General features: G+C 38.7%; 1 protein-coding gene across 2 annotated transcripts; it reads left to right on the plus strand.

Moving 5' to 3' along the window:
* The first annotated feature begins 2 nt into the window (after positions 1-2).
* UBE2V2 (ubiquitin conjugating enzyme E2 V2) lies at positions 3-25,135 on the plus strand. 2 transcript variants are annotated; one of them, XM_081116438.1, is made up of 4 exons: positions 3-114; positions 7,169-7,317; positions 11,562-11,687; positions 20,296-25,135. In XM_081116438.1, the coding sequence occupies exons 1-4, from the start codon at positions 99-101 to the stop codon at positions 20,440-20,442; spliced, it is 438 nt and encodes a 145-aa protein (XP_080972564.1). In that variant the 5' UTR covers positions 3-98; the 3' UTR covers positions 20,443-25,135. The 2 variants fall into 2 exon arrangements, with proteins under 2 accessions (XP_080972564.1, XP_080972565.1); XM_081116439.1 differs by having other exon boundaries at positions 84-201; positions 20,296-21,149.
* Positions 25,136-25,459: the final 324 nt, after the last annotated feature.

Here is a 25,459-nt window from a genome sequence, read left to right on the forward strand (position 1 = left end):
GCGAGAAGAGGCGCCGCGCGGCGGGCCGGCCGCGGGCTCCCGGCGTGACGCACGACGTCGCCGTGCGTGCAGACGGCCGCGTCGGGGTGCAGAGGAAGATGGCGGTCTCCACAGGTCGGTTCTCGGGCCGGGCTGTAGGCTTTCGCACTTGGAACCCGGCTCTGCCACTCCGTCTGCTGCTGGCAGCTGGGCGCGGACCATGTGGGTGAAGCCAGAGTGCGCCTTCTCGGACGCCGGGCGCCTCGCGGGGCGAAGCCCGGGGCCGCGGAGGGGCCGGGCGGGACCAGCGCCGAGGGCCCGGGGCGGCCGTCGGGGGCGACCGGTCGTGCTCGCGCGTCGGCCGCGCGCTCGCGGGCTGGGGCGGGGTGGCGGGCGCGCGGGGAGGGCCTGGCCGGGGCCCACGGGGTGGCGGGCGGAAGGCGGGTGGGAGGAGGCGAGGAGGCCCCGGGGGGCGCGGGGCGGGGGGCGAGGACCGTCCTTCCCCTCGCGGCGGCCGCGTCCCCCGCGTCCATTCGCTGGCGGGCGGGGGTGCGAGGAAGGCGGCCCGGGACGCGGTGGGAGCGGCGGGCGGAAACGCGGCGCCCAGGTCCCCGCTCCGCTCCCGCCGCCCTGGGCGCGCCGTCCGGCTTCCCGCGAGCGCGGGCTCTGGGGTGATGATGACGCCGAGGCTTCAGAAATGTGACCGTTTAGAACATGTTAAATGCCGCAGGCTTTTCATCTTCTCGGTGTTCCTGGAAACGCAGAAGTGTTACATTTTGATAAAAACCCGAGTCCGGTTTAGTTGATTCCTGCTTTGATAGAATGCTTGGTCTTGGTTTATGGTGTGTAGTCAGTGGCTTTCTGTTTTAAGAGCATCACGTTGACATCATTAAGGGCATCACGTTGACATTAAGGGCATCACGTTGGCATCATTGAGAGCATCACGTTGACATCATTAAGGGCATCACGTTGACATTAAGAGCATCACATTGGCATCATTAAGGGCATCATGTTGCCCGGCCAGGAGTGGCTCTGCGGTTGAGCGTGGACCTGGGATCCAGGTCTGGGTTCTATTTCCGGTCAGGCCCATGCCCGGGTTGTGGGCTTGATCAATGACACGCTCATCATTGATGTTTCTCTCTCTCTCTCTCTCTCCTTTCCTCTCTCTGAAATCAAAGATATAGTGAGGGGGGGAAAAAAAAAAAGCATCATGTTGACATTATTAAGAGCATCCTGTTGACGCTGTGTGGGACCGGCGGCGTCACGTGCCTGCCACGTGGCGGGGCCTGCGCGCCTGGGTGTGAGGTCCCGCCTTAGGGTGAAAGGTGTCGTGCAGCCGGATGTCAGGCATGCTCGCAGCAGGTGATGCTTTGTAAGGACTATAATTGTGCCGTAGGTTCTTCAGTCGGGGGTCAGCAAAACGTTCCCGAGAAGGGCAGGCCGTGCACTGGCTGGTGCGCTCTTTGTTCTTCAGGCTCGTGTCACCTGCCGCCCAAATGATCAGTTCTGGTTTACTCAGCAGTAGCGATGTAAGTCGTTATTTCCTAACAGGAAATACTTAAGTTATTGAAAAAGTCTTTAATTTTCCGAAATGCTTACGTTGCACGTGGTGATTTGGAGGGATATTGACTTGTTTTGATTAATAGGGTTTTCCAACTGTGGAAGCGAACTGCAGCTTGCAGGAGGACCTGGAGGGGAGCAGTCCACTCCTTTAGGGGACCCTGTCAGCAACCACATCTTGTAGCGGGTGTGCCGCTCGTTTTACTTAAAAATTCATGCCACCGAGGAACCAGAGTGCACCGTGGCTTACCCAGTTTTCATCCGGTCCCTGATTTGTTCCAAGGGAATCGGCCCTTCCTAGTTCTGAAATACGCGGTGTTAGCTGCTTCTCTGGAGAATGTTAAATAACTTGTGTTTTCCCTTGATCAGTGTGGTATCTATAGTGTACCGGAGCAAAAGCTTCTGCTGCCGTTGATTGCGTTGTAGTGCAGCGTATCTGCTTACATTGTATTCACTGATGAGAGAAAGGGAGAGAGAAACATCAGTTTGTTCCATTTATTTATGCATTCACTGGGTGATTCTTTTTCTTTTTTCTTTTTTTAATTTTGTTGGTTTATTCTTGTATATGCCCCAACCGGGGATCGAACCCCCAACCTTGGCATATCGGGATAACACTTTAATCAACTGAGTTACCCAGCCAGGGCTAAGATGTACAGCATTTGGTTTGAATTTTGTATGTTCAGATATATTTTTATCTACCATGTTTCATCAATCCTAAGACACTTTAATATCTGAAATGGATAGGTGTTGTATAGTTTAATTGGTAGTATTTTTTAATTTCATGAAATAATGGTCTATCATATAGTTTATACCATCTTAGATTTGATTAAAGACAATATTTAGAAATGTGTTAAAAAGTACTCAGTAAGGTGAATATATACCAGATTTTAAACCATCGGGTTCTACAAACATATTAATATGTATTCTCGTTTAATAATTGAATACTAAGCAGTTGTTGTAAATTTAAACTTAAATGTATTTTGGTGAAATAATTTTTAATCTCATGCAATATTTTGAAATATTTATATTAGACAAAAATAAAATTGCTTTACCTGATAAACCTTCATTTAAGCAGAAGAATATTATCTTCTGATTTTTTTCCTGTGAATTATGTAAAAATAATTTTATTTAAAAATATTTGTGTAATTTCACATTATCTGAGGATATAATTCAGTTCTAAAATTTTGTAAATGTACATCATATGACTTGATATCAGTAAGTGTGTATTCTTGACATTTTTTTATATCATTCCTGCTGATGGTATTTACAGTAGAATTGTAACTACTGTTTTTGAAATAGCCACAGGGGGTGGGGAGGGCAGTATCGATCCGTTTAGGATTAAGGGACAAGATATTTTGAGTGAATAACTGTGATAGGGGATTAATGAGTCATCAGATTCGTTTCTTTACCGAATGAGTGTTTGTTCAGATGACAGGAATTCCACTGATGATGCCCGGAGCGGAGCAAGTGCATATAGTCCAGAATAGAGCGTAGTAAAATAACTGCATAGAATTACTTCATTTACTTTTGGAAGACTTTTCTTATGTTACTATTCTAAAGTATTATGCTACTAATAACTTTATAAGGTAACAAAGCCCAGGGAATTTAAAGCATCAGTTGTAGGCTGTCTTTGGATCCCTACTGATGTACCTTTGAAAGCTTTTGATAATTACAGTCAGTGCATGTGTGTTGTTATTAATTCTGTGTTTTCACATATACACAGTTAATATCATTCATGTACTTAAAAATAACTTTATATAATGTTTTAAATATGTGATATAGTTTACCCTAATATATGACAATTAGCCTCTTTTAAGTTTTTGCCTGCTAAACTTTTTTGTCCAGGTTACTTTTCCACCTGCCTTTCTCCCCTTCAGTTGCCTGTTTTTATGTAACAAATCATCTCAAAACTAAATGGCTGCAAACATTGATTTATTCTTTCTCATGATTTCAGTGTTGACTGGATGGTTCTGCTGGTCTCACTTGACCTGGTGATGGGCTGGGCCTGTTGCTCAGGCGCGTTGGTTTCACTACTTACAGCCACTCTGGTGGCCTGTTTGGATTTCCTCACTTCCTGGTAGTTATCAGGGTGGTCAGACTTACATGGTGGTTGACTCCAAGAAGACTAAACAGAGACCATGAGGCCTCTGAAGAGGCTAGCATTACCAATACCTTCCAAGTACTAGGCCCCTCTCTGTTTGTCCAGAGGTGATCACTATCCTGATTTTGGTGTGTGTTCCACAAACACCTTTGTACTTTCGCTACAAATGTGGGTACGTACTCATGAACAGTATGAAGTCTGTTTATATACAGTCATGCACCACTTAGTGATGGGGTTATGTTATGAGATATGCATTAGGCAATTTGTTGTCACGCAAACATAGCTTGTACTTACACAAACCTAGATGGTATATAGTCAACCACTAATTTTATGTGCCATATTTTTTATATAACTGGCAGTGGAGTGTGTTTACACCAGCATCACCACAAACACGTGAGTAATGCATTTCACCGTTAGGTTACGATGGCTACGACCTCACTAGGTGTTAAGCTTCATTATAATCTTGGGGACCACCATCATTATATGCACAGTCTGTCGTTGACAAAAATGTGCCTATGTGGTACATGACTGGAAAGCTTTTTCAGTTTATTTTTTCTTTGTAGTTGTGATAAAATATATATAACCTAAAATTTACCATCTTAAATGCCTTTAACGGTACAGTTCAGTAATGTTAAGTGTATCCACATTGTTGGGCAACCAATCTCCAGAAATTTTTCAACTTACAAAACTGAAACTATGTACTGATGAAACAGCACCGTTCTTAAAATTTTAGCACTGATTGATACTTGCAGCTGTACCTCTTTCATTTTAATTGTAACAGTATTCTGTCATTGATTATACCATGTTATGTTTAAGTTCCTAAAATTTTACTATTAGAAATAGTGATTAGTGAGCATTCTCGTTTCTGCCTCCCTGTGAACACTCCCATGAGTTTCTCTAGCTTTATGCCTGGATCTCTGTAATTATTACCAGTTTCCTCACCAAAGTAGTTTTACCAGTTTATCTGTCCCCAGGAGTGAGTGAGTTTTTATTCCATACATTCTCGTTAAACCAAGCATCGTCATACTTAGTATTTGTCAGTCTGGTGGATGGCAACTGTGGCTTTAACTCCTGTGTCTCTGATTGTTCACCCGTTTCCTCTGGTGTGAATGTCTTTATTCGCAATTGTCTTTCCCTTGTTGATTCATAGGGTGAATTCTCTCTACATTCTGGATGCTAACATTTTGCCTGCTGTGTTACTCATATCACCTTTTGGTCTGTGGCGCTCTTCATTTGTCTTTTGTTGAACTTGTTTTTATTTTACTTTTGGTTTGTGCTTTTAAAAATTTTATTTAAGAAATCCTTTCTATATTCATGTATCTGTTTCGAGGCTTTTATTTTCATTAGTCTGTTGATTCCTGAGCTAATTTCACATTATCTTAATTAATTTCTTTGGCTGGTGGTGATAATACCTAGGGAAAGTATCCCCTTTATTTTCTTTTTCTTTAAAAATTTTCTCCAAACTCTTGCCTCTTAAGTCTTCCATCAGAATGTTAGTCAAGTTCCAGGACTTGCTATTGGAATTTCAGTTTAAATGGAAAGAATCTATAGATTAATTTGAGAACTTAACATCTTTGCAGTGAGTTTGTCTGGTAGCTAGATTGCTGTACGTATTTTGTTTTTCATGTTCTCCCTGACATCTTACATATTTTCACCTGGATGATTTCTGCCAAGTGGGAAGTAGAACTGGGAACTGGACCTGGGCAGCCTGACTCCTAGATCTGTGCCATGATATGCTGCTTGTATTGCTTTTAGTACTGTGTAACTGAAGGGTTAAAAGAGTGACTTTGGTCTAAAAACTGGCAAGTCACATAACTTCTTTAAACCTGAGTTTCTACAACTGTAGAATGGATGCTTTTAGGATTAAAATGGGATAATTTAAAATAGCACACAGTGTATGCTAAACAAATAGTTATTATAATCACAGTAGTTATAATAATTAGTACTATTGTTTTTGTGATTTATAACAGCTCCATATTTCTGTGGCCCAAGATTTCCAAGCATTTTTTGTGCAACACAGTATATGAAGTGGCTAGTGTTTTAAGTTACAGTACTTACTAGTTTTTGATTATATGTCTAGAAGGATTACTGTGAAAGAGATATTTTGGTTTCAGCAAGAGACAGAATTGTACAAAATGACAGTTGCTTTAAAGAAGATACCACTTCTTTCTCTGTGCTTCATAATTGCTTGTGTGTGTGCACAAGAGAGAGAGTGTGTGAGGACGTGCTCCCTCCCGCCAGAGCCAGAGAAAAGGTTCTGCAGGCATTGACCTAATTTTTTTCAGGATTTGTGCAGTGGGGCTGGAGGGTGTTTCATGTTAGATGCTGTTGTGAACAGAGAAAACCACAGGGTCCATTTTTTTGGAGAGGTTAGGCCAGTTATCCTGGAAAAGTTTGTGATAAATTGGAAGAACCAGGGTTTGATTCCAGGGATTAGAGGTCAAAATGATGGCAAAGACCAGGTTTCGCGAAAATGAGGGAGTGGGAAACAAAGGCTAGGAGAGTCTGGACAGAGAGAAGATAATCTGTGTTAAGATTTTATTTATTTATTTTTATTATTATTATTTTTTTAATATATCTTTGTTGATTTCAGAGAGAGGAAAGGAGAGGGAGAGAGAGAAACATCAATGATGAGAGAGTCATTGATCGGCTGCCTCTTGCACGCCCCTGACTGGGGATTAAGCCCCCAACCCAGCCATGTGCCCTGACCGGAAATCGAACCTGGATCCCCTGGATCCTAGGTGGACGCTCAACTGCTGAGCCACGCCCGGCCAGGCATCTGTGTTAAGATTTTAGAAATAAAGTAAGGAGGGATGAAGTTAAAGGCTAGAGAAATGGAGGTATGAGAAGGGTTTGTGTAAAATTTGCCAGAGTTTGGGCAGAGAGGTGAAGGGCGTGTCCTAGGAAATTGTTATATCCATAAGGAATTTTTTTTTAATCGTGTAACTGCCCCAAGTGAGGATTAGTCATTACATACTGGTGCTGACCTGGGAGAGAGAAGACCCCACTGATCAAGGATGAGAACAGGAAAGAGACTAATTGGGGGCTGTGGGTGGGGAATGCTTTAAGCACTTTAGGAAATAGTACCTTTCAGTACATTTTTAAAAGATGGACATAATTCTGTTCTTCAGAAATCATTAGAGGGTATATGTTAATGAAATTGAACTTCTGTGAACTTTCTGGTCTTGTCCATTTATTCGATGCAGTGTTCTTGGCTAGGAACAAAAATTTCAACTATTTACTTTATAATGATTTCCTCATGATTAATTTGTGTCAGTGTGAAATTAATTAGGAATTTATATACATGTTCCATACTGTTGTTAATATTTGGTACAGTGCTTTCTTTAGCGTTTTCATTTTGAGAGGTTATTACATTCAACATTTTCTGGAGCAGAATATTTCTTTAGAGGCAATTTTGTTTCGGGGGAAATAATTTATAAAGGCTAATTTGGAAAATGCTGAAATTGAATATGTATAGCTCTTACAACTGTGAGCTTTTTGCATTTACACTGACATTCTTTTGTGTAGGAGTCAAAGTTCCTCGTAACTTTCGCTTGTTGGAAGAACTTGAAGAAGGACAGAAAGGAGTGGGCGATGGTACGGTTAGCTGGGGCCTCGAAGACGACGAAGACATGACACTCACCAGGTGGACAGGCATGATTATTGGGCCACCGAGGGTCAGTGCGATAAGTGATACATTTTCCTATTAATATTTATTTAAACTTTACAGTGAGCATTTTATTTTATAATATTGATATTAAAATAATTATAACTTCTAATGGAAACAATTACTCCCTTTTTGTATATATTTATTGATGCTTCCCTTGTGCACAATCTAATACTTGATTTTCTGGAGTTGGGGGGAAAGGTTGATATGGTCATTGCCAGCAAAGTGTTTGCAGTTTATAGGAGAGAAGAAAAAATAAATACAAATGACAGACTCTAAACGTGGCAGAGAAAGTTCACTACGGGACTTTAGAATATGTTTCTTCTAGCCGGAATAATTGAGGAAGGCTGAACAGTGGAGGAAGTTGCCTTTGGAATGAGCCTTAAAGAACTGACTGGTAGGATTTCAGAAGGTGGTGATGGGGATGGAGAACATTCCAGATAGAGAGGAGACAAGGTGAGGCAATGAGGGTGATGGGGAAGAGCAAACAGTGTGTCTTGACGTAACGTTACTAACCCATCATGTGTGACCAGTGATTTCTCAGTTGGTCTCTGTTGAGTGCACATTGCTATTTGCTTTGTGATGCTTGACTTGTCATATAAATGTTATAGGTCCCAGTTTCTTCATTTATAAAATATATGAAAAAGTCTATGATTCTTGATTCTTGAATATTTTCTAGCGATGTTAGGAACAGGTCCATTGTGTTTTATTCTTGGGTCTTTGTGAAGTTTTATTTTTACTCAGAATTTTTTCACATTGGGAATTTTTTTTCTACATTGTGTTCTTACTCAGAGGTCCCATCTCTTGCACCCCTGAAGTGAGTCTTTGAAATACATATTGTATAATATTTTGACTTGCTGGAAAAAAACACAAATTTGAAGGGTTTTTTTGTTTCACTCTGGTTTTTTGTATACTGTTTGCTACCTATGATGAGAACATTTCACCTGTTTTCCTGTTGGGTAGCGTTTAGATATCCTGTTGATTATTACAAAAGAAAAATGGATCAGGTAATCAGCAATGTTAACTTTAAAAAATTAATGTATGTTTTATATTTTCTGGTATTCTTTTGCAAAATTTGTGCATACTACTAAACTAACAAATGCCCCCATTTCCCCCTCTGATTTTTCCATAAGACTTTTAAAGAAGGAAATACAGTATTGATGATCAGAATTTTTGATGTTTTTTGTAACTTGGTACTTATAATGAAAACTTTGATTTTCACTGCCTATGAACATTATTACCATAGTCCATTTGGTTAAAAAAAAGTGCTTATAACTTATGAACATTTTTACTTAATGAATAGTTTGAACGTTGGACTGTCTGAACTTGAGTATAAACTTCAGATTATTTAGATTTGTTTTTTCCCCCAGCCACTACCTCCAGTGGATTTTAAGAATGTTTGGAGCTTATGTATAAGTTCCTCAGCGATTTTTGTGGGCCGTTTCCAAGCACAGTTCCCAAATATGGAAGACCAGCCCCTGCATGATCTCCGGCACAGTGGTGGCCGCCAGCAGGCCTCTCCAGGCTGGCTGCCTTTCCTGGTGTCACAGAGCCGCAGGAAGCCCCCACGTCTAGGCTGTGCCCAGAGAGGGGCAAATGCTCTTCTACCTTGTGGGGTAGGTAGAGCCAGCTCAGCAAAGGGGGCACATAGACTAGTGCTGCTGACTGCCAGACCAGGCTTCTCTCCCAGTGGGCCCTCTGCTTCCCATGGGGGGCAGTCTTGGAGCACCCTCTCACTCTCGGGTGCCAGGAAGAGGCAGGAGGGGAGTACCGTGCAATGGCCCAGTACTCTTCCTAAGCCAGACTGCTCACACAACGGTTTCCTGCCTTGCATCCTCTCTCCACTTGTCTCCCTCATGTGCCTATGGGACTGTGTGATGAGTGGTCACAGCACTCATTTGCCATTTAATAAAACCTGCTGCGGTTGGTGTCTCATCTTAGTTGTTTTCTGTTTTGAAGGTGCCATATTTAGAGCAATTTTGTCCCCACCTTTAGCTCTCCACATTCAGCCAGGGAAATAGGAAAAGTCTTACCTTAACATACTGTAACTTGGTTAGCTGGTGTTTTGTTTGTTTTATTGCTACTGCTGAAAATTACTGTTTTTTGTGTTATTCCAGTATCTGGGTTTATATGGTTAGCACTTTTGTTTTTCCATGTTTGTGTGTAAGATTTTCTGAAGCAATATTTTTTAGCATTAGAGGTTCAGTTACTTTTCCTTGTATGTTTCTTTATATGTAAATGGAGGTTCTGTATCCATCTTTAGAAGCTTTGAGAATTGAATTAATAATTAGACAATAGGAGAGTATCTGACTCTAGTATAGTCTTAATAATTATTAGTTCCTTTTACTACTCTCTTCTATTTTATTTTATTTTATTATTTTGTTAGATAATAGAAAGATTTGGCTGTTAATTTAAAATTTAGCAGTGAAGAGAAAAATTAACCCAGGGTATCAAAAGTTAGTATGATGTTTACTCTGAGCACTGTATTAGATCAATAGGCTAGCTTATAGTTATTTTAACTTTAAGAAAACTTGAGGTATAATATACATGCGTAGATCTTACCGTTAGTTTTGACAAACGTTACCTTGTTACCCACATACTTTTCGAGATAGAGAACAATTCCGTCACCCTAGGAAGTTCCCTGTGCCCCTTCCATGCCATCCCCACCTACTCCCTGCTCTGTGCACCCGGAGTGGTTTTCACTGTTGTAGCACTTTGTGTAAGTGAGATCGTGCAGTGTGTTCACTTACCAGTTTGCATCTTTTGACTCAGCGTAATGTCTCAGAGAGTCATCCGTGGTGTTCCATGCAGTAGTAGTGTTTCTTTTTATTACTGAGCAGTATTTCACTTTATGGATATACCATAGTATGTTTAATAGTGCTCCTGATCATGGGTATTTGGATCTTATCTACTTTCTGGCCATTACAAATAAAGCTTCTGTGAGCATTTTTACGTGTCTTTTTGTGAACATATGTCTGTCCGTTTCTCTTGGTTAGAATGCATGGGCATGGAATCCTAACCTAAGGTAGGTGTTTGCTCACTTAACCTTTATAGGAAAATGCCAAATGGCTTATAGCCAGCAGAGTGTGGGAGTTCTGGTGGTTTCCATATACTTTGAGTATCTTTAACATTATGAATTTTGGGGAATCTATTATTATCATTATTTTTAAAATGCAAGTTTTCTAGAGAGGCTGATATGCATCCAGATTGGAGAACCACAGACTGGATGATTTGCTTGAGATCTGTCTGATTTTAGTTATTTTTATACGTAGCAGAAGCGTGGGTCATATTATTAATATTTCTGCCATTAAACTGTGATGAGTTTTATACAGCTGTTTCTTTTTTAAAATACTGAAATATTTACTATCTCTACAAGATCGTTATGCCCATTTATTGTAGACACCAAAGACATTACCTCTGTCCCTTTATTTTTTACTTTTCTATTTTAATTGTATACCAGTAAGTTAACCAAGTGAACAAGTCATGAAGATAAAGAAGAGTTAATTATAGGCATGAAAATAAGCCATGAATAATCTAGAACCATTTGGTCTGGTAGCTTTTACAGTGGCTTTTTTATGGAATGGTTATGTTAAACTTCTCTATTAAGAAATCCTACTTTAAAATGATGTGGAAATAAAGTTTGCTGTTTTATCTCTGAATTCAGGTAATTGAATTAGGCACAAAATTAATGAAGTAGTAATATAAATATCACTGATGACGCATGAAGTAATTGTTTTCTTGCTGTAAGATGGTATAATACAATGTTTTTCCTTTTGCCTGAAGTTATTGATTGCCCTATAGTGGGATAACCATGTAACTTTCTTTCCAATCAGATACTTTTGAGAATGAAAAGAACCATTATTAATATTAATACTGGAGCAATAGGATTAAACAGAATTATCCTGGGCAAATGGGAACTTCTGTATGTGCGTGACAGTCAAGTAGTCCCTCCCCCACAATGTAAACTTTTTAGTAAAACCTGAACTTAAGTGGTTTGCTCTTTTCTTTTAATTTGTTATAGGCGTTGTTTGTATCACAAAAAGCAAGTTCTGATCCTTTTGATATGACTATAGAATTATTTTATAAAATCTCTCCTTTTAAGTATACTTGCAGTTTTTTCTAACCATATAGGTCAAATAAATTTGAATGTAGAAAAGTAAATTGGTTACATACACAATATCACGTACTTTCAAATTGTACTTTTCCTCTTTGTTAGCACTTGAATATTATTTTTATTATTTTTTTGCCTTCCAGACAAATTATGAAAACAGAATATATAGCCTGAAAGTAGAATGTGGACCTAAATACCCAGAAGCTCCTCCATCAGTTAGATTTGTAACCAAAATTAATATGAATGGAATAAATAATTCCAGTGGAATGGTAAGTTAAAGTAGTCATTTTATTCTTATATAACCTATAATATTTAGCCAGGAGAAAGTAAAAAAAAAAAAAAAGGCACCTTTGTTTAGATGAAAGTCTAAAGCAGCTTATGTTGTTTTTCTTTTATGAATCAACCCATCCTTACAACCCCCACGTACCAGCCTATTTAGATGTGATAGCAACACTTCTCTTAGGGTTTTATGAATTGCTTCAGTAGTCATATTTCATTGAATCCTTATTTGATGAAAAGATGACCATTGTTTTAAATGTATTTTTCTTTAAATAATAGGGTTAAGTTCTATTTGGTGAAATTAAAATGATGACTATCCATGAAGAAAGGGTTTTTCTTTGAGGATCCAAGTATGTCTGTATTGGAATAAGTAGTCATAGTTGAGCACTTGTTTATTTAAAGCAAATAAACCAAAATGATACACACTACCTGACTCACACAAGAAAGTTAGTGGAAATAGCTAAATTTCCAATATAAGGAGATTGTTAGGTTCAGACTTTAAAGTTTAGGCTCTTGAGGCAAAATGCATGTTAGGAATCATAATAATGTAATAATAAAATGAACTTCACCTTAGGAAATAGAATGTTGTCAATATTCTTAACTCCTGTGTGCTCCTCCTTACCCCATCCCTGTGTTTTCTTTCTCTACCAGTGAGTGGAAACTAACATCTTGAAAACTTTCTTTCAGATTTATTTTTCTGTATAGTTTTACATAATGTATCACACATGTACACCTGTTCTTCCTCACTCCCTCTTTCCTTCCTGTCTACCTTTTTTAAATCATGAATTTGTACTTACACCTAAGGTATGGGGCTCACCTTCAGCTTGGTTGAATATTGCCAAGCTGCGTTCCACAGGGCTGTGTCCAGGTCTGTCCCACTAGCTTATGTGTAAGAGTACCCTGTGAAGGCACATTCCCACCAGTACTTCATAATGTCAAGCTGGAATGGGAATTCGAAAACAGAAGGTAGAGTGGATATATTGGGCATGAGTTTCATTTTTGATTGATATCTAAGAATTTAAATTATTACTTTTATAACTATAATTAGGGAATTTCACATTGACCATCGGTGCTTGTGCCAGGATAATTTTATATATTTTGAGGTTATTTAAGTACCGGATGAATTATGAATGTTGCTTTAGTCATTTTGATTTAAATATACTTAATACAACCAGTCAGAATTACTTTTTGTGGGTGGTTGGCACTAAAGCATAAATGACTGTGCTTTATGATGTGAGGCCTCACGTTTTGGGGTTATTGTAAAGACTGATAAGGTGCAGGTTTGCTCTGACATGTTTGTTTTCCCTTTTCTCCTCCCTTTTCATTAATTTTTGTCCCCAAATTTTGATGCATTCTGTTGGTATTTTACAGGATTTGCAATCACCTATGTTTATTTAACCATCTTTTAACTTTACAGCTGGAAGTGTTTGTTTCTGCGTTGAAAAGAACTTGGTATTCTCTCGATTTATTTTATAAACGTGTTCACTTATGGAGTCTATTTAAAATAGGCTAATGGAGTTGCTACTCTTAAGTTAAAATATTAGAGAAAGCATTTTAAATACATCTTAACATTGCTTCAATTATGTGTCAGAAATTATAAAAATTATTTTTCTTTCCTATTTTTAAAGAGTTTTATTCTATAATTCACATACCATACAATTCACTCATTTAACAGATAATTCAATACTTTTTAGTGTTCACAGGGTTGTTGTGGACCAATTACCAAATCCAATTTTAGAACATTTGTGTCTTTCCTAAAGCCAAACCCCTTACCCATTAGTTAATCACTTTCCACCTCACCTCCTCCACACTAAATAACCACTAAATTACTGTCTTTATAGATTTGCCTATTCTGAACTTTTTGTATAAATGGAATCATAAAATATATGCTCTTTTGTGACTAGCTTCTTTCACTTAGCATATTTTCAAGGTTTGTTGATGCTGGAGCATTTATCAGTACTTTATTTCTTTTTATTGCTGAATACTATTATATGGATATATCACATTTTGTTTATCCATTTATTACTTGGTGGACATTGGGTTTTCCACCTGTGGCTCTCATGAATAATGCTGCTGTGAACATTTGTGCATAAGTTTTTGTGGGGGCAAATATTTTGATTTTTCGAGTGTATACCTAGGAGTGGAATTTCTGGATCCTATGGTAACTCAATGTTTAACATTTTGAGGGACTGCCAGACTGTTTTTCAAAACATATCGCTTTACATTCCCACCAGCAGTATATATGGAGGTTCCAACCTTTCCACATCTTTGTCAACACTTGTTACTGTCTGTGTCTTTTTATTATAGCCATCTTACTGAGTGTATGGTAGTATTTCATTGTGGTTTTGATTTGCAATGCCCAGATTAGGCTAATGATGTTGAGCACAGTTTCAAATGCTTATTGGCTATTTGTGTATCCTCTTTGGAGAAATGTCTATTCAGATTCTATGTCAGTTTTTTTGAAGCAGTTTAAAACAACAACGATTTATTATCTCAGTTTCTGTGGGCCAGGAATGTAGGTGCAGCTCCACTGGGTCCTATGGCTTAGGATTTCTCACAAGGCAACAATCAAGATGTTGGCCTGTGCTGTGGTCTCATCTCAATGCTCGACTGAGGAATGTTCGTTCCATTTGCAACCCTAGTGTTTTGGTTGTTGGCAGATTCAGTGCTTTGTGGGTTTTTGAACTGAAGGCATCAGTTTCTTGCACACTGTTGCCCAGAGATCACTCAGTTCCTTGCCAGATAAGCCTTTCTTTAGGGCAGTTCACAGCATGGCAGCTGACGTCCATCTGAGAAGCAAGGAGTGCAGGCAGGAAAGGGTAAGACAGAAGCCGGGATATTTTTGTAACTTACTATCGGAAATGACGTCCAGTCGTTTATTCATTAGAGGCCAGCCACTAGGTGCAGCCTTCCTTGGAAGGAGGGATTCCATTAGGCATGAATTCAGGAGTCGAAGATCTCTGGGAGCCATTTTGAAGCTGTTGTCTTAGTTTGGGCTGCTGTAACAAAAATGCCATAGACTAGGTGGTTTAAATAACAGAAACTTACTTCTCACAGTTCTGGACCCTGGGAGTTCAAGATCAGGGTGCTGTCATGGTTGCATTTTGGTGAGAATTCTCACCCTTGATTGTAGGTGACCGACTGCTTGTCCTCACCTGGAGGTGAGAGCTAGCTCTCCAGTCTCTTTCTCTTCTTGAAAGGATTCAGATCCCATCCTGGGGGCTCTACCTTTATGACCTCATCTAAACCTAATTACTTCCCAAACACCTCAGCTTCTAATACTATCCCTGTGGGGGTTAGGGTTTTAAAAACAGATTTTGAGGGGAACACAAACACGCAGTCCATAAAAACTGCCTACCACAGTCTGCCTCTGCCCATGTTTTAATTGAGGTACATGGCCTTTTGTTACTGAGTTCTAAGAGTTCTTTATATACTGAACAAGAGCCCCTGATCAAATACATGATTTGCAAATATTTTCCCCACTCCATGGTTTGTCTCTTTGCTTTCTGATGGTGTGGTTTGCAACACAAATATTTTACATTTTGATGTAGCCATTTTATCTTTTTTTGGGGGCGGGGGGTCAAACATACTTTGTGTTATATCTTAAAAAAAACATTACAAAATCCAGGGTCAGGAAGATTTACTCCTTTTTTCTTCTAAGAGTTTTATGGCTTTCACTCTTAATTTAGGTCTGTGATCCATTTTGAGTACAACTTCATTCCTTTGCATGTGGATATCCAGTTGTCCCAACACCACTAATTGAAGAAACTAGTCTTTCCTTATTTGTATTCTTGTCAAAGATCAGTTCACTGTGTAAGTATGATGCATGGGTTTATTTTTGGGTTCTCAGTTATATTCCATTGATAGGTATATCCATCCTTATGTAAGCACTACCTTCTTGATTACTGTAGCTTTGTAGTAACTTTTGAAATTGGAAGAACTTGGTTCTTTTTCTTTATTTTTTTAAAATTTGTGTTATTGTTGAGAGTATTACAGATGTCCCCCACTCCCCCCTCCTTTTCCCCCCTCTACCCCCACTGGAGGCCTTCACCTCTCTATTGTCTGTGTTCATGGGTTATGCATATATGCTTTTAGGTTCTTTGGTTAATCTGTCCTTCCTGCCTTCCCTCTGAGATCCATCTGTCTGTTTCATGTTCCATGTCCATGGTCCTATCTTGTTCGTCTATTTATTTTGTTCCTTCAATTCCACATATAAGTGAGATCATGTGATGTTTGTCTTTCCCTGACTAGCTTATTTCACTTAGCATGATACTCTTCAGGTCCCTCCATGCTGTCCCAAAGGGTAAGAGACCCTTCTTTTTTATAGCTGCATAGTATTCCATGGAGTAAATGTCCCACAGCTTTTTTATCCACTCATCTGCTGATGGGCACTTGGGCTGTTTCCAGATCTTAGCTTTTGTAAATAATGCTGCTGTGAACATAGGGATGCATGTATTCTTTCTGATTAGCGTTTCAGGTTTCTTAGGACATATTCCTAGAAGTGGGATCATTGGGTCAAAAGGCAGTCTCCATTTTTAATTTTTTTTGAGGAACCTCCACACTGTTTTCCATAGTGGCTGCACCAGTCTGCATTCCCACCAGCAGTGCGCTAGGTTCCCCTTTCTCCACACCCTCACCAGCACTTGTTTGTTGATTTGTTGATGGAGCCATTCTGACAGGTGTGAGGTGATATCTCATTGTGGTTTTAATTTGCATCTTTCTGATGATTAATGACGTCGGGCATAGTTTCAAATGTCTCTTGGCATCTGTATGTCCTCTTTGGAGAAGTGTCTATTCAGGTCCTTTGCCCATTTTTTAATTGGGTTGTTTGTCTTCCTCATGTTGAGTTGTATGAGTTCTTTGTATATTTTGGAGATTAACCCCTTATCAGATGTATCATTGGTATATATGTTCTCCCCTACCTTGAGTTGCCTTTTCATTTTGATGCTGGTTTCTTTTACTGTGCAGAAGCTTTTTGGTTTGATGCAGTCCCATTTGTTTATTTTTCCTTTGTTTCTCTTGCCCTAGGAGATGTATTGGTGAAAATTCTGCTATGAGAGATGTCTGAGATTTGCTGCCTATGTTTTCTTCTAGAATTTTTATAGTTTCACGTCTTAAATTTAAGTCTTTTATCGGTTTTGAGTTTATTCTTGTGTATGGTTTGTGTTGGTGGTCTAGTTTCATTTTTTTGCATGTACCAACACCATTTATTGAAGAGACTCTTTATTTGACCATAGTGGCGTGGTTTGATTTCTGGGGTCTCTGTTTTGATCCATTGATTGATATGCCTGTTCTTGTGCCAGTACCAGGCTGTTTTGATTACAGTTGCTTTGTAGTATAACTTAATATCCAGTATTGTGATCCCTCCAACTTTATTCCTCCTTCTCAAGATTGCTGCGGCTATTTGGGGCCTTTTTTGGTTCCATATAAATTTTTGTAGTATTTGTCCTTGTTCTGTTAAATATGCTGTTGGCATTTTAATAGGAATTGTGTTGAATCTATAGATTGCTTTGGGTAGTATGGACATTTTAATGATATTAATTCTTCCAGTCGTTGAACATGGTATATTCTTCCACTTGTTTATATCTTCCTCTATTTGTTTTTTCAGTGTCCTCTAGTTTTTCGAGTACAGGTTTACCTCTGCGGTTTATTCCCAGGTATCTTAAATGGGATTGTTTTCTGAGTCTCTCTCTCATTCATTACTACTCTGATCTTTATTGTTTCCTACTTTCTCTGGGCTTTCTTGTTGTTCTCTAATTCTTTTAGTTGTAGGGTTAGATTGTTTACTTGAGCTTTTTCTTGTTTTTTGAGGTAGGCCTGTAGTGCTGTGAGCTTTCCTGAGGACTGCTTTCGCTGTGTCCCATAGATTTTGGGTGGTTTTGTGTTCATTTTCATTTTTTTCCAGGAAGCCTTTGATTTCCTCCTTGATCTCATCAATAACCCACTCATTGTGTAATAACATGCTATTTAGCCTACATGTGTTTGAATGTTTTTGAGTGTCTATCTTTGAGAATGTTCCGTGTATACTTTAGAAGAATGGATATTGTGCTGCTTGGGATGAAATGTTCTGTAAGTGTCAGTCAGGTCCATCTGATCTAGTGTCATTTAAGGTCTCTGTTTCCCTGTTGATTTTTTGTCTGGATGATCTATCCAATGATAGTGGGGTGTTAAAGTCCCCTACTATGACTGTATTGCTGTCAATCTCACCCTTAAAATCCACCAAGAAATCTTTTATATATTTAGGTGCTCCTATATTGGGTGCATATATATTTATAAGGGTTATTTCCTCCTGTTGGATTGATCCCTTTAGTATTATGTAGTGTCCTCCTTTGTCTCTTCTTATGGTCTTTGTTTTGAAGTCTATTTTGTCAGAAATAAGTATTGCTACTCCAGCTCTTTTTTGTTCCATTTGCATGGAATATTTTTTCCTTCCCTTCACCCTCATCCTGTGTGAGTCCTTTGCTCTGAGGTGTGTCTCTTGTAGACAGCATATGTATGGGCCATGTCTTCTTATCCATTCAGCTACCCTCTGTCTTTTGATTGGAGCATTTGTTCCGTTTACATTTAAGGTTTTATTGATATATACTCATTTAATGCCATTTTTCCTTCTATATGCCGATGTACTTTTCACTCTCTATTTCTTCTTTGTCTTAAAGCAGTCCTTTTTGCATTTCTTGCAATACTAGTTCCATGGTACTGAACTTCTTTAGCCTTTTTTTGTCTAGGAAGCTCTTTATTTCGCCTTCAATTTTAAATGATAGCCTTGCTGGATAGAGTAGTCTTAGTTGCAGGTCCTTGCTTTTCATTACGTTTAATACTTCATGCTAATCCCTCCTGGCCTGAAGTGTTTCTGCTGAGAAATTCGCTGACAGCCTTATGGGGGCTCCCTTCTAGGTAACAAACTGTCTCTCTCTTGCTGCCTTTAAGATTCTCTCTTTGTCTTTAGCCTTGGCCATTTTCATTGTGATGTGTCTTGGTGTGGGCCTCTTTGGGTTCTTCTCGATTGGGACTCTCTGTGCTTCCTGGACTTGGGTAGCTTTTTCTTTGACCAGGTTAGAGAGGTTTAGTTTTCGGTGTACAAGTTTCACACTTTTGTTAAATTTATACCTATGTATTTTATTCTCTTATCCCTACTGTAATTGGCATTATTTTCTTACTGTGATTTTCCGATTGTTCTTTGCAGGAATACAGACACAAAGCTTCTTTTTGTATGTTGATCCTTTATCCTGCAGCCTCGCTGTACTTGTTTATTAGCTCTAATAGTGTTTTTAATGCATACCTTAGGATTTTTTGTGTAAAAGATCATGTCAGCTGCAAATAGAGATAGTTTTACTTCTTTCATTTTTATCTGGATGCATTTTATTTAATTTTCTTGCCTGATTGCCTATTTAGAACCTCTGGTAAAGCCTTGATGAGACTGGAAATCCTTGTCTTATTCCTGGTATCAGGAAGGGAAAGTAGTCTTTCTCCATAAAGTATGATGCTAGCTGTATATTTTTATAGATGCCCTTTATTAGGTTGAGGCAGTTCCTTTCTGTTCTTAGAGTGTTTTTATTACAGAAGATTATATTGGATTCTGTCAGATCCTTTTTTGTGTCTGTTGAGATAATCATGTTTTTTGTTTTCTGTTTTATTATCCTGTATTACATCGATTGACTTTTAAAATATTGAGTCAACCTTGCATTTCTGGGATGAATCCCACTTGGTTATGGTACATAATCTTTTTTCGTATGTTGCTCAAGGCCAGCCATGGGGCAGAGTTTATGGCCTTCTCAGGTCTTTCATGAACGTGTGCACAACCCTATGCATGTGTGGTCTTCTAGATTTACAGGCATACATTAGAACTTTTCAGGGTCCCTATGGACGTCTGTAGATGTCCTCTGGACTGTTTGCTTACTTTCCTGTTTGCTCTCTGTTATTGCCTCCCTAGGCAGTAGAGATGTTAAACACTCGATGCTGCTTTCAATGCTAGGGATGGGGTGGCGGTGGGTGGGTGGCAGAATAGGCAGTACCCAGTGGGTGAATTCTGAAGTCAGATAAAGGCCCTGTGAATAGCATTTTCCAGGGTGAACTGTCAACGTGATCCAGTTACCTGGGGATGAGACTTTGAAGGAGCTCCAACCCCACTCTGTCAGTCTTCCGCAGGGAAGATTAATTTAGATGGTGCACGGAACACATTGGAGAGGAAAAAATCAGTTCACAGTTCTTTACAAATCCCAATGGAGGTAATTGCCCCGATTTTTGGTAGTGGTATTGGAACCGGAGAGGAACCTTCCAACCTTATTTCATCAAGAAGGAATTGGCAAATATATTTACAGTGTAGTTATTTAATACAGCCTTTTGTTTTCTGATGGCTAAAGTTCACCGCATGTTTATCTGTAAAATATAGAAAAGCCTATACACACACAAAAGACATACCTTTTTTGGAAACACATGTTAAAGAAGGAATATTTTCCCTAAATATTATATGAAAATGTTAACTTTTGTGAAAATAGAGCCCGGCTATGAGTTTTTAAAAGGACTTATTAAAATGTTTAATAAATTGATCCCACAGTACTTTAAACGTGTTAGTTAATTTCATTCATTTTCCCTTTCCAGGTAGATGCTCGGAGCATACCAGTGTTAGCAAAGTGGCAAAACTCACATAGCATTAGAGTTGTGCTTCAGGAACTAAGACGGCTCATGATGTCCAAAGAAAACATGAAGCTCCCACAGCCGCCGGAAGGACAGACATACAGCAATTAATTTCAGTGGATCTCACACTTGTCTTAAATCAACAATCTTCTACTCATGTTAATGTCTTGATTAAATATCACAATGCAAACTACCCGCACATTAAGTCAAAGAATGCCGGCTGGTAAACATGACCTGGACGTTTGTAGGAATATATTTAATATATGTATACACGTGATGTTTTCAGGTAACAGGAGGAAAACGCAGCACCGTTTTTTTTAAGGCACTGTCATTTAAACATAGACCTGGAGATGCAGGTATGGTGAGAAGGGTCAGGCAGCTGTGGGAGCATGTGCTTCTAGAAAGGAAAGATCTCGAGAAGAGAGAAATGGCATGCCGTGCCCATCCGGCTTAGTGAGAGCTGCAGTTCAGATTGTCTAAAGTAGCAGGTACAATGAATATTGTCACAAATTGTTTTACTTTTTGAAGTGGTGTGGGTGCTGACTACCAACAGTATCAAAAATATGTTCAGGATTGTTTTGATACCTGTATTTATAATAAAAAAAATGTCGGGGAAGGTCGATGAATTTCTGTTAAAAGCTGTTTCCGTGTGTCACATGTAACAGATGTGGTAAATATTTGTTTACAGTCTTTGTTTGACAAATGATGCATTTACGTTTAAGTGAAACCAGCAAAAAGGAAATAGGTAAATGGATATGTGATTTTTGAGATTAAAGTTAGTCTTAAAATGTAAATAAAATGTGGATCGTGTTCTCAGACACTGTGCCATTTCTGTTACATTGATGTAAAGTACCTGCTGAGGTAGCAAAAATTGAATTGTTGTAGCTTTTCATCCATACAAACTTTTATTGTTTATTCTGTTTGTATACTTCCTGTGAGTTGGAATTTGCAGAGTATTTTAGAGAACAAATTAGTTTAATTTTTTCTTTGGAGAAGAAGGAATCCCAAGTATTATATTTTGACTTTGATTTCACCAGAAACACATTAAAAAGATTTTAATTATAGATTGTAAATTATCCAAATATGCACTCTATTTTTGATTCATAACATCTTTTTATTTTGGTGCCATTTTTTCTCCCAGTGCGTTTAACAGGGGGTGGGATAATTTTGTCCATTCCACTTGCCTTTCACTTTGGCATCTGCAGTTCTGAACAAAGTGATGAGAGGCCTTAAGTCGCTGTTTTTTATTGTGAGGCACTAAGTATAAGTACTACTTTGTTAAAAATACTCTTTTCTTATGGAGATCGCCGCACAGGATAGAAAGGTGGTTGGGTGGCAAGGACACATTCCTTAAACGTGCCCTGGCATGTTTGTCAGATCCATTCAGATCTAAGTCTTGGAGCTACCTTTTCTTGGTCATTAATATATTAAAGTTAGTGATAGTTTGTCTAAACTTTTAATTTCAACATGGCTATTCTATTTTAATTATCAAAGATGTTTAAAATGACAGAATATATAGGTACAAATTAGTGCATGTGTAATTTATTAAAATAGGTTTGAAATGAATTGTCACCTTGGAACACACTCTTAAAAGTTTTAAATTGTTAGGGGAGATTAAGTTTTCACTGATGTCACGTGCAGCATCTGATGGTCTGCCTGTCTTCCGAGAGCTGCTTTTCCACTTTGAAAATGTGTCCTGTCGTACGTGGGTGCTAGTGGCCATTGGAAGCTGTCCAGTCGCTCACTTGCGGGTGGCCTGAGAACCCGGGTACCTTTATCTCACGTGCTCGTTCTTTTTCCCGAATCCACGATTGCAGGGGTTTTTGTTGTTTTCCCCTCTCAGCACAGGCTGTTTGAGTTGGCCCTGTGGTCTTTCTTTCCCCCCTTTTGTTTGGGGACTGTGGATCTCTGCTGAAATCTGCATGCGAAAGCGAGGTCTGTCTTGCATGTCACAATCAGTATGTACATGGCAATCTCGCCGCACTGGGTGATGGCAGGAGTTCATACAGAACCACTCTTGAGTGCAGTAACTTTCTAAGACTGCAGTTCTGAAGTGATTTTTCCTTTGCTTTGTAAAGTGGCTACGGTTGTGGGAGTGTGCGGCATTCAATCAACTGTAAAATTGCCTTTGAAGCTTGTTTAAAAAGCAAGCAGGTGAGCCCTAGGGGATGATCTTATGTTAATAAAGATTTCAAAAATAAAATCTGTGTCCTGATAGGTCAGTGTTATGCTTTAATGGTTTTAATTATTTTCTAATTTTCAGAATTTTTTAAAGTAATGGCATTTGTTACGGAGTTTTTAGAATTTTGGACATAAACATTTGTAAAGATAGTCAATGGTATTTAAGTCTTTTATGTGTAAAATACCAAAATTTATCATTTTAAATTATCCTTTTAAAAGAATTTATCACACTTCAGATTTGGATAAATAATTAGAGTGAATTAGTTTGAATACCATATAATTTATTAGTCTGGATTGCTTAATACCAATTTATTGACTTATATATTTCCCACTAAATATATATTGCTGTTGATAAATACATACAAAATTCTTTCTTTTTTTTTTTGAAACTTTAGAGGACACAGATGGAAAATATTAATGCATTTTCCTTAATAGATTTGGTGTGCATGGCTTTGGGTGGTGCTGGTAGATGCATCATGAAATTAAAGACTTTGGTCAAAACTGCATTAACTGTTTTTTGGGTTTTTTTTTAAGTTGGTGTTCCAAATTCATTGGTTGATTCTTGTTTGGAACCTGCAACCTTGGTGTATCGAGACGATGCTCTAACCAAGTGAGCTACCCGGCCATGGCAAAACTGTTAATTCTCAATGAGCACATTGACTCTGTGCTCATATGTTATAAGGACTATAAGTACTAATGGTAAATTGTTGTATCATGAATAATGGGTTTGGGAAGGTACTTAAGGAATTTTTTTTTCCAGATTTCCTTTTACAAATGTATTTTTTGACAGGTGTGTAGAATCATTGTACCGTTTATTGCCGGTAAGAATCTAACAGGCACTGGTTTTACTTTTTTGTAAGTGCCAATATAATTTTCCAGTACCAATTTCATTGACGTTTGGTTACTTTCACAAAAGGATTCCAACTCAATATTTTGGAATATGTGTATATTTTGTTTATAAAATGGAATTGAGTGGGTGCACTGTGTTACGGACTTGATTAGAGCATTAGCAGTAAATTCCCACCCAGTATGGTGTTTACTGAAAAGCAGGAAATGCGTGGGAATAGAATTTGTTTCATGCTAAAATTAATATGCCTTACAGAAGTTATAAAGGGTAGATGGAGATCCTGTGGTTCATACTGAAAATTTTGGCTATTTAAAAAGTATTGTGGAACCTTGAAAATAAAACACCATCAGCATTTTCTGAAGAGAAAATTAGTGAAGGTATTTGATGACACTGGAAAGAAGTCAAAACCACCCTCTTGTCAGTAGGGAGTTTGGGGAGCTCATGGAGTGAGTACGTGATAAAAACGGTAATGGGTGTGGAAAGGTTGCATGGCCTCTAAGTCCTTGGTAGGGTGTCCACACCCAGAAAAGCCCCTAAGGCTGTGCTGCATTTCGTTTTTACATGTGGTCCATAAGATCGATCCAGAAAAATGTTTGGCAAGTTCATTTATGAAATTAATGATAAAAGCCAGATAGATTTCACTTCCTTAATTTAGAGGGATTCCAGGAATCCTCCTTCCTCAAAGGAGCAACCGACCGATACCGCGTGAGGGTTGTGCAGCGACCCTGCCGCCAGGCGTAGGCGGGTGAGACGCCCTGTGCGTCCTTGTTCAGGGAGCGGCTGCTTGACACTTACCCTGGAGTTTGGGCAGCCGAAAGGTTGTATGAAAGTAACTGTTCTGTCAGCGAAGGAGACTGATAGTTGGCACTAAGAAACCAACGGTAACGAGAAACCTGCCGTCAGTAAGAAAGCAAATCATGAGCTGTTGGAGAGCAAAGACTTCTAGCGACTTGTTCAGTGCAGTAGTTGACTGACTTAAAACTATTCAAAGACTGGAAGGGAGCACTGTGAGCAGTGCACTCCTCCATCTAATATGACAGCTTTAAAAAAACAGGCCTCAGCAGTGGGTAACGTACAAAGGAATCTGCAAAGTTTACATATAATGTGTGAGATTTTAACAGGACAGCCTCATAATAAAGGAGTAAACTTTATTACAATCTCAGTGTCACATTTGGGGGTGAAAAGACTCATCCTTTCACAGTCAGCAAGCCCAGCGATTATAAATGCTTTATTAAACGGGTGGGGTTTTACAGCCTTCACAGTTTATCAGCCCTTAATTTGAGGAAAAACAGATTTTCTTCACAGTTGATACGTGACAAAATAGAAATGTATTGTTGTGCCCCTTCTCAAGCTATTTTGGCCATATAAGTAAGGTGGTCAGACGACCAGATTGCATCCATTATTGTAAATTATCTTTCTATTGCTATAACTTTTTTAAAAATCTGGATAACTGTAATGGCTTTACAAACACATTTTAAATGGGTAGTGGACTTTTTCTTCTATTATCTTAATTCTTAATATTCCAGTGAAAATATTCAGTTCACAGAAAAAGTAAAATATCTAATTGCCTGAGTTTCTTAATCTTGAGTGGTATATGGAATTTTTTAAGGAGAAAAAATTCTTGTGGATTCAGTATTGTTTGGATTATTTTTGTTAAAACATTGTTTAATGCATAAAACTGTATTAATGCAAATGTATACACTTACGCTTTTATCCCTTATGAAATTAAAAGGTAGATTACATACCACACAGTAATTAAAATGTAAAATAATTTAAGATTGAGGGTGTTTTATTTAATTAATTTCTGCTTGAACTGCACATACTGGTGTTGCCTCTTGGCTTTTTTTTGTTGTTCTGTCTAGACTCTGATCTGCCGCTGGACCTCGCGTTTTCTTACCTTTTTTCCCTTGGGCTTTTTCATGTCTCTGATCTTCATTTGGTACAAATACAGTTAGGTTGTAAGTTCACCTCTGGTCTTTATTAGCCAGAGGCAGTATCTGCAGAGAACTGAACCCCGGAGTCTTGATTCCACGTTGAGATCACAATTGTTTTCAACCTTTGTGAAGAATTGAGTGGTATTGACTCATTTTGCTGTGGTCC

Source organism: Miniopterus schreibersii, assembly GCF_964146895.1.
Source record: "Miniopterus schreibersii genome assembly, chromosome: 17".
NCBI classification, from domain to species: domain Eukaryota; kingdom Metazoa; phylum Chordata; class Mammalia; order Chiroptera; family Miniopteridae; genus Miniopterus; species Miniopterus schreibersii.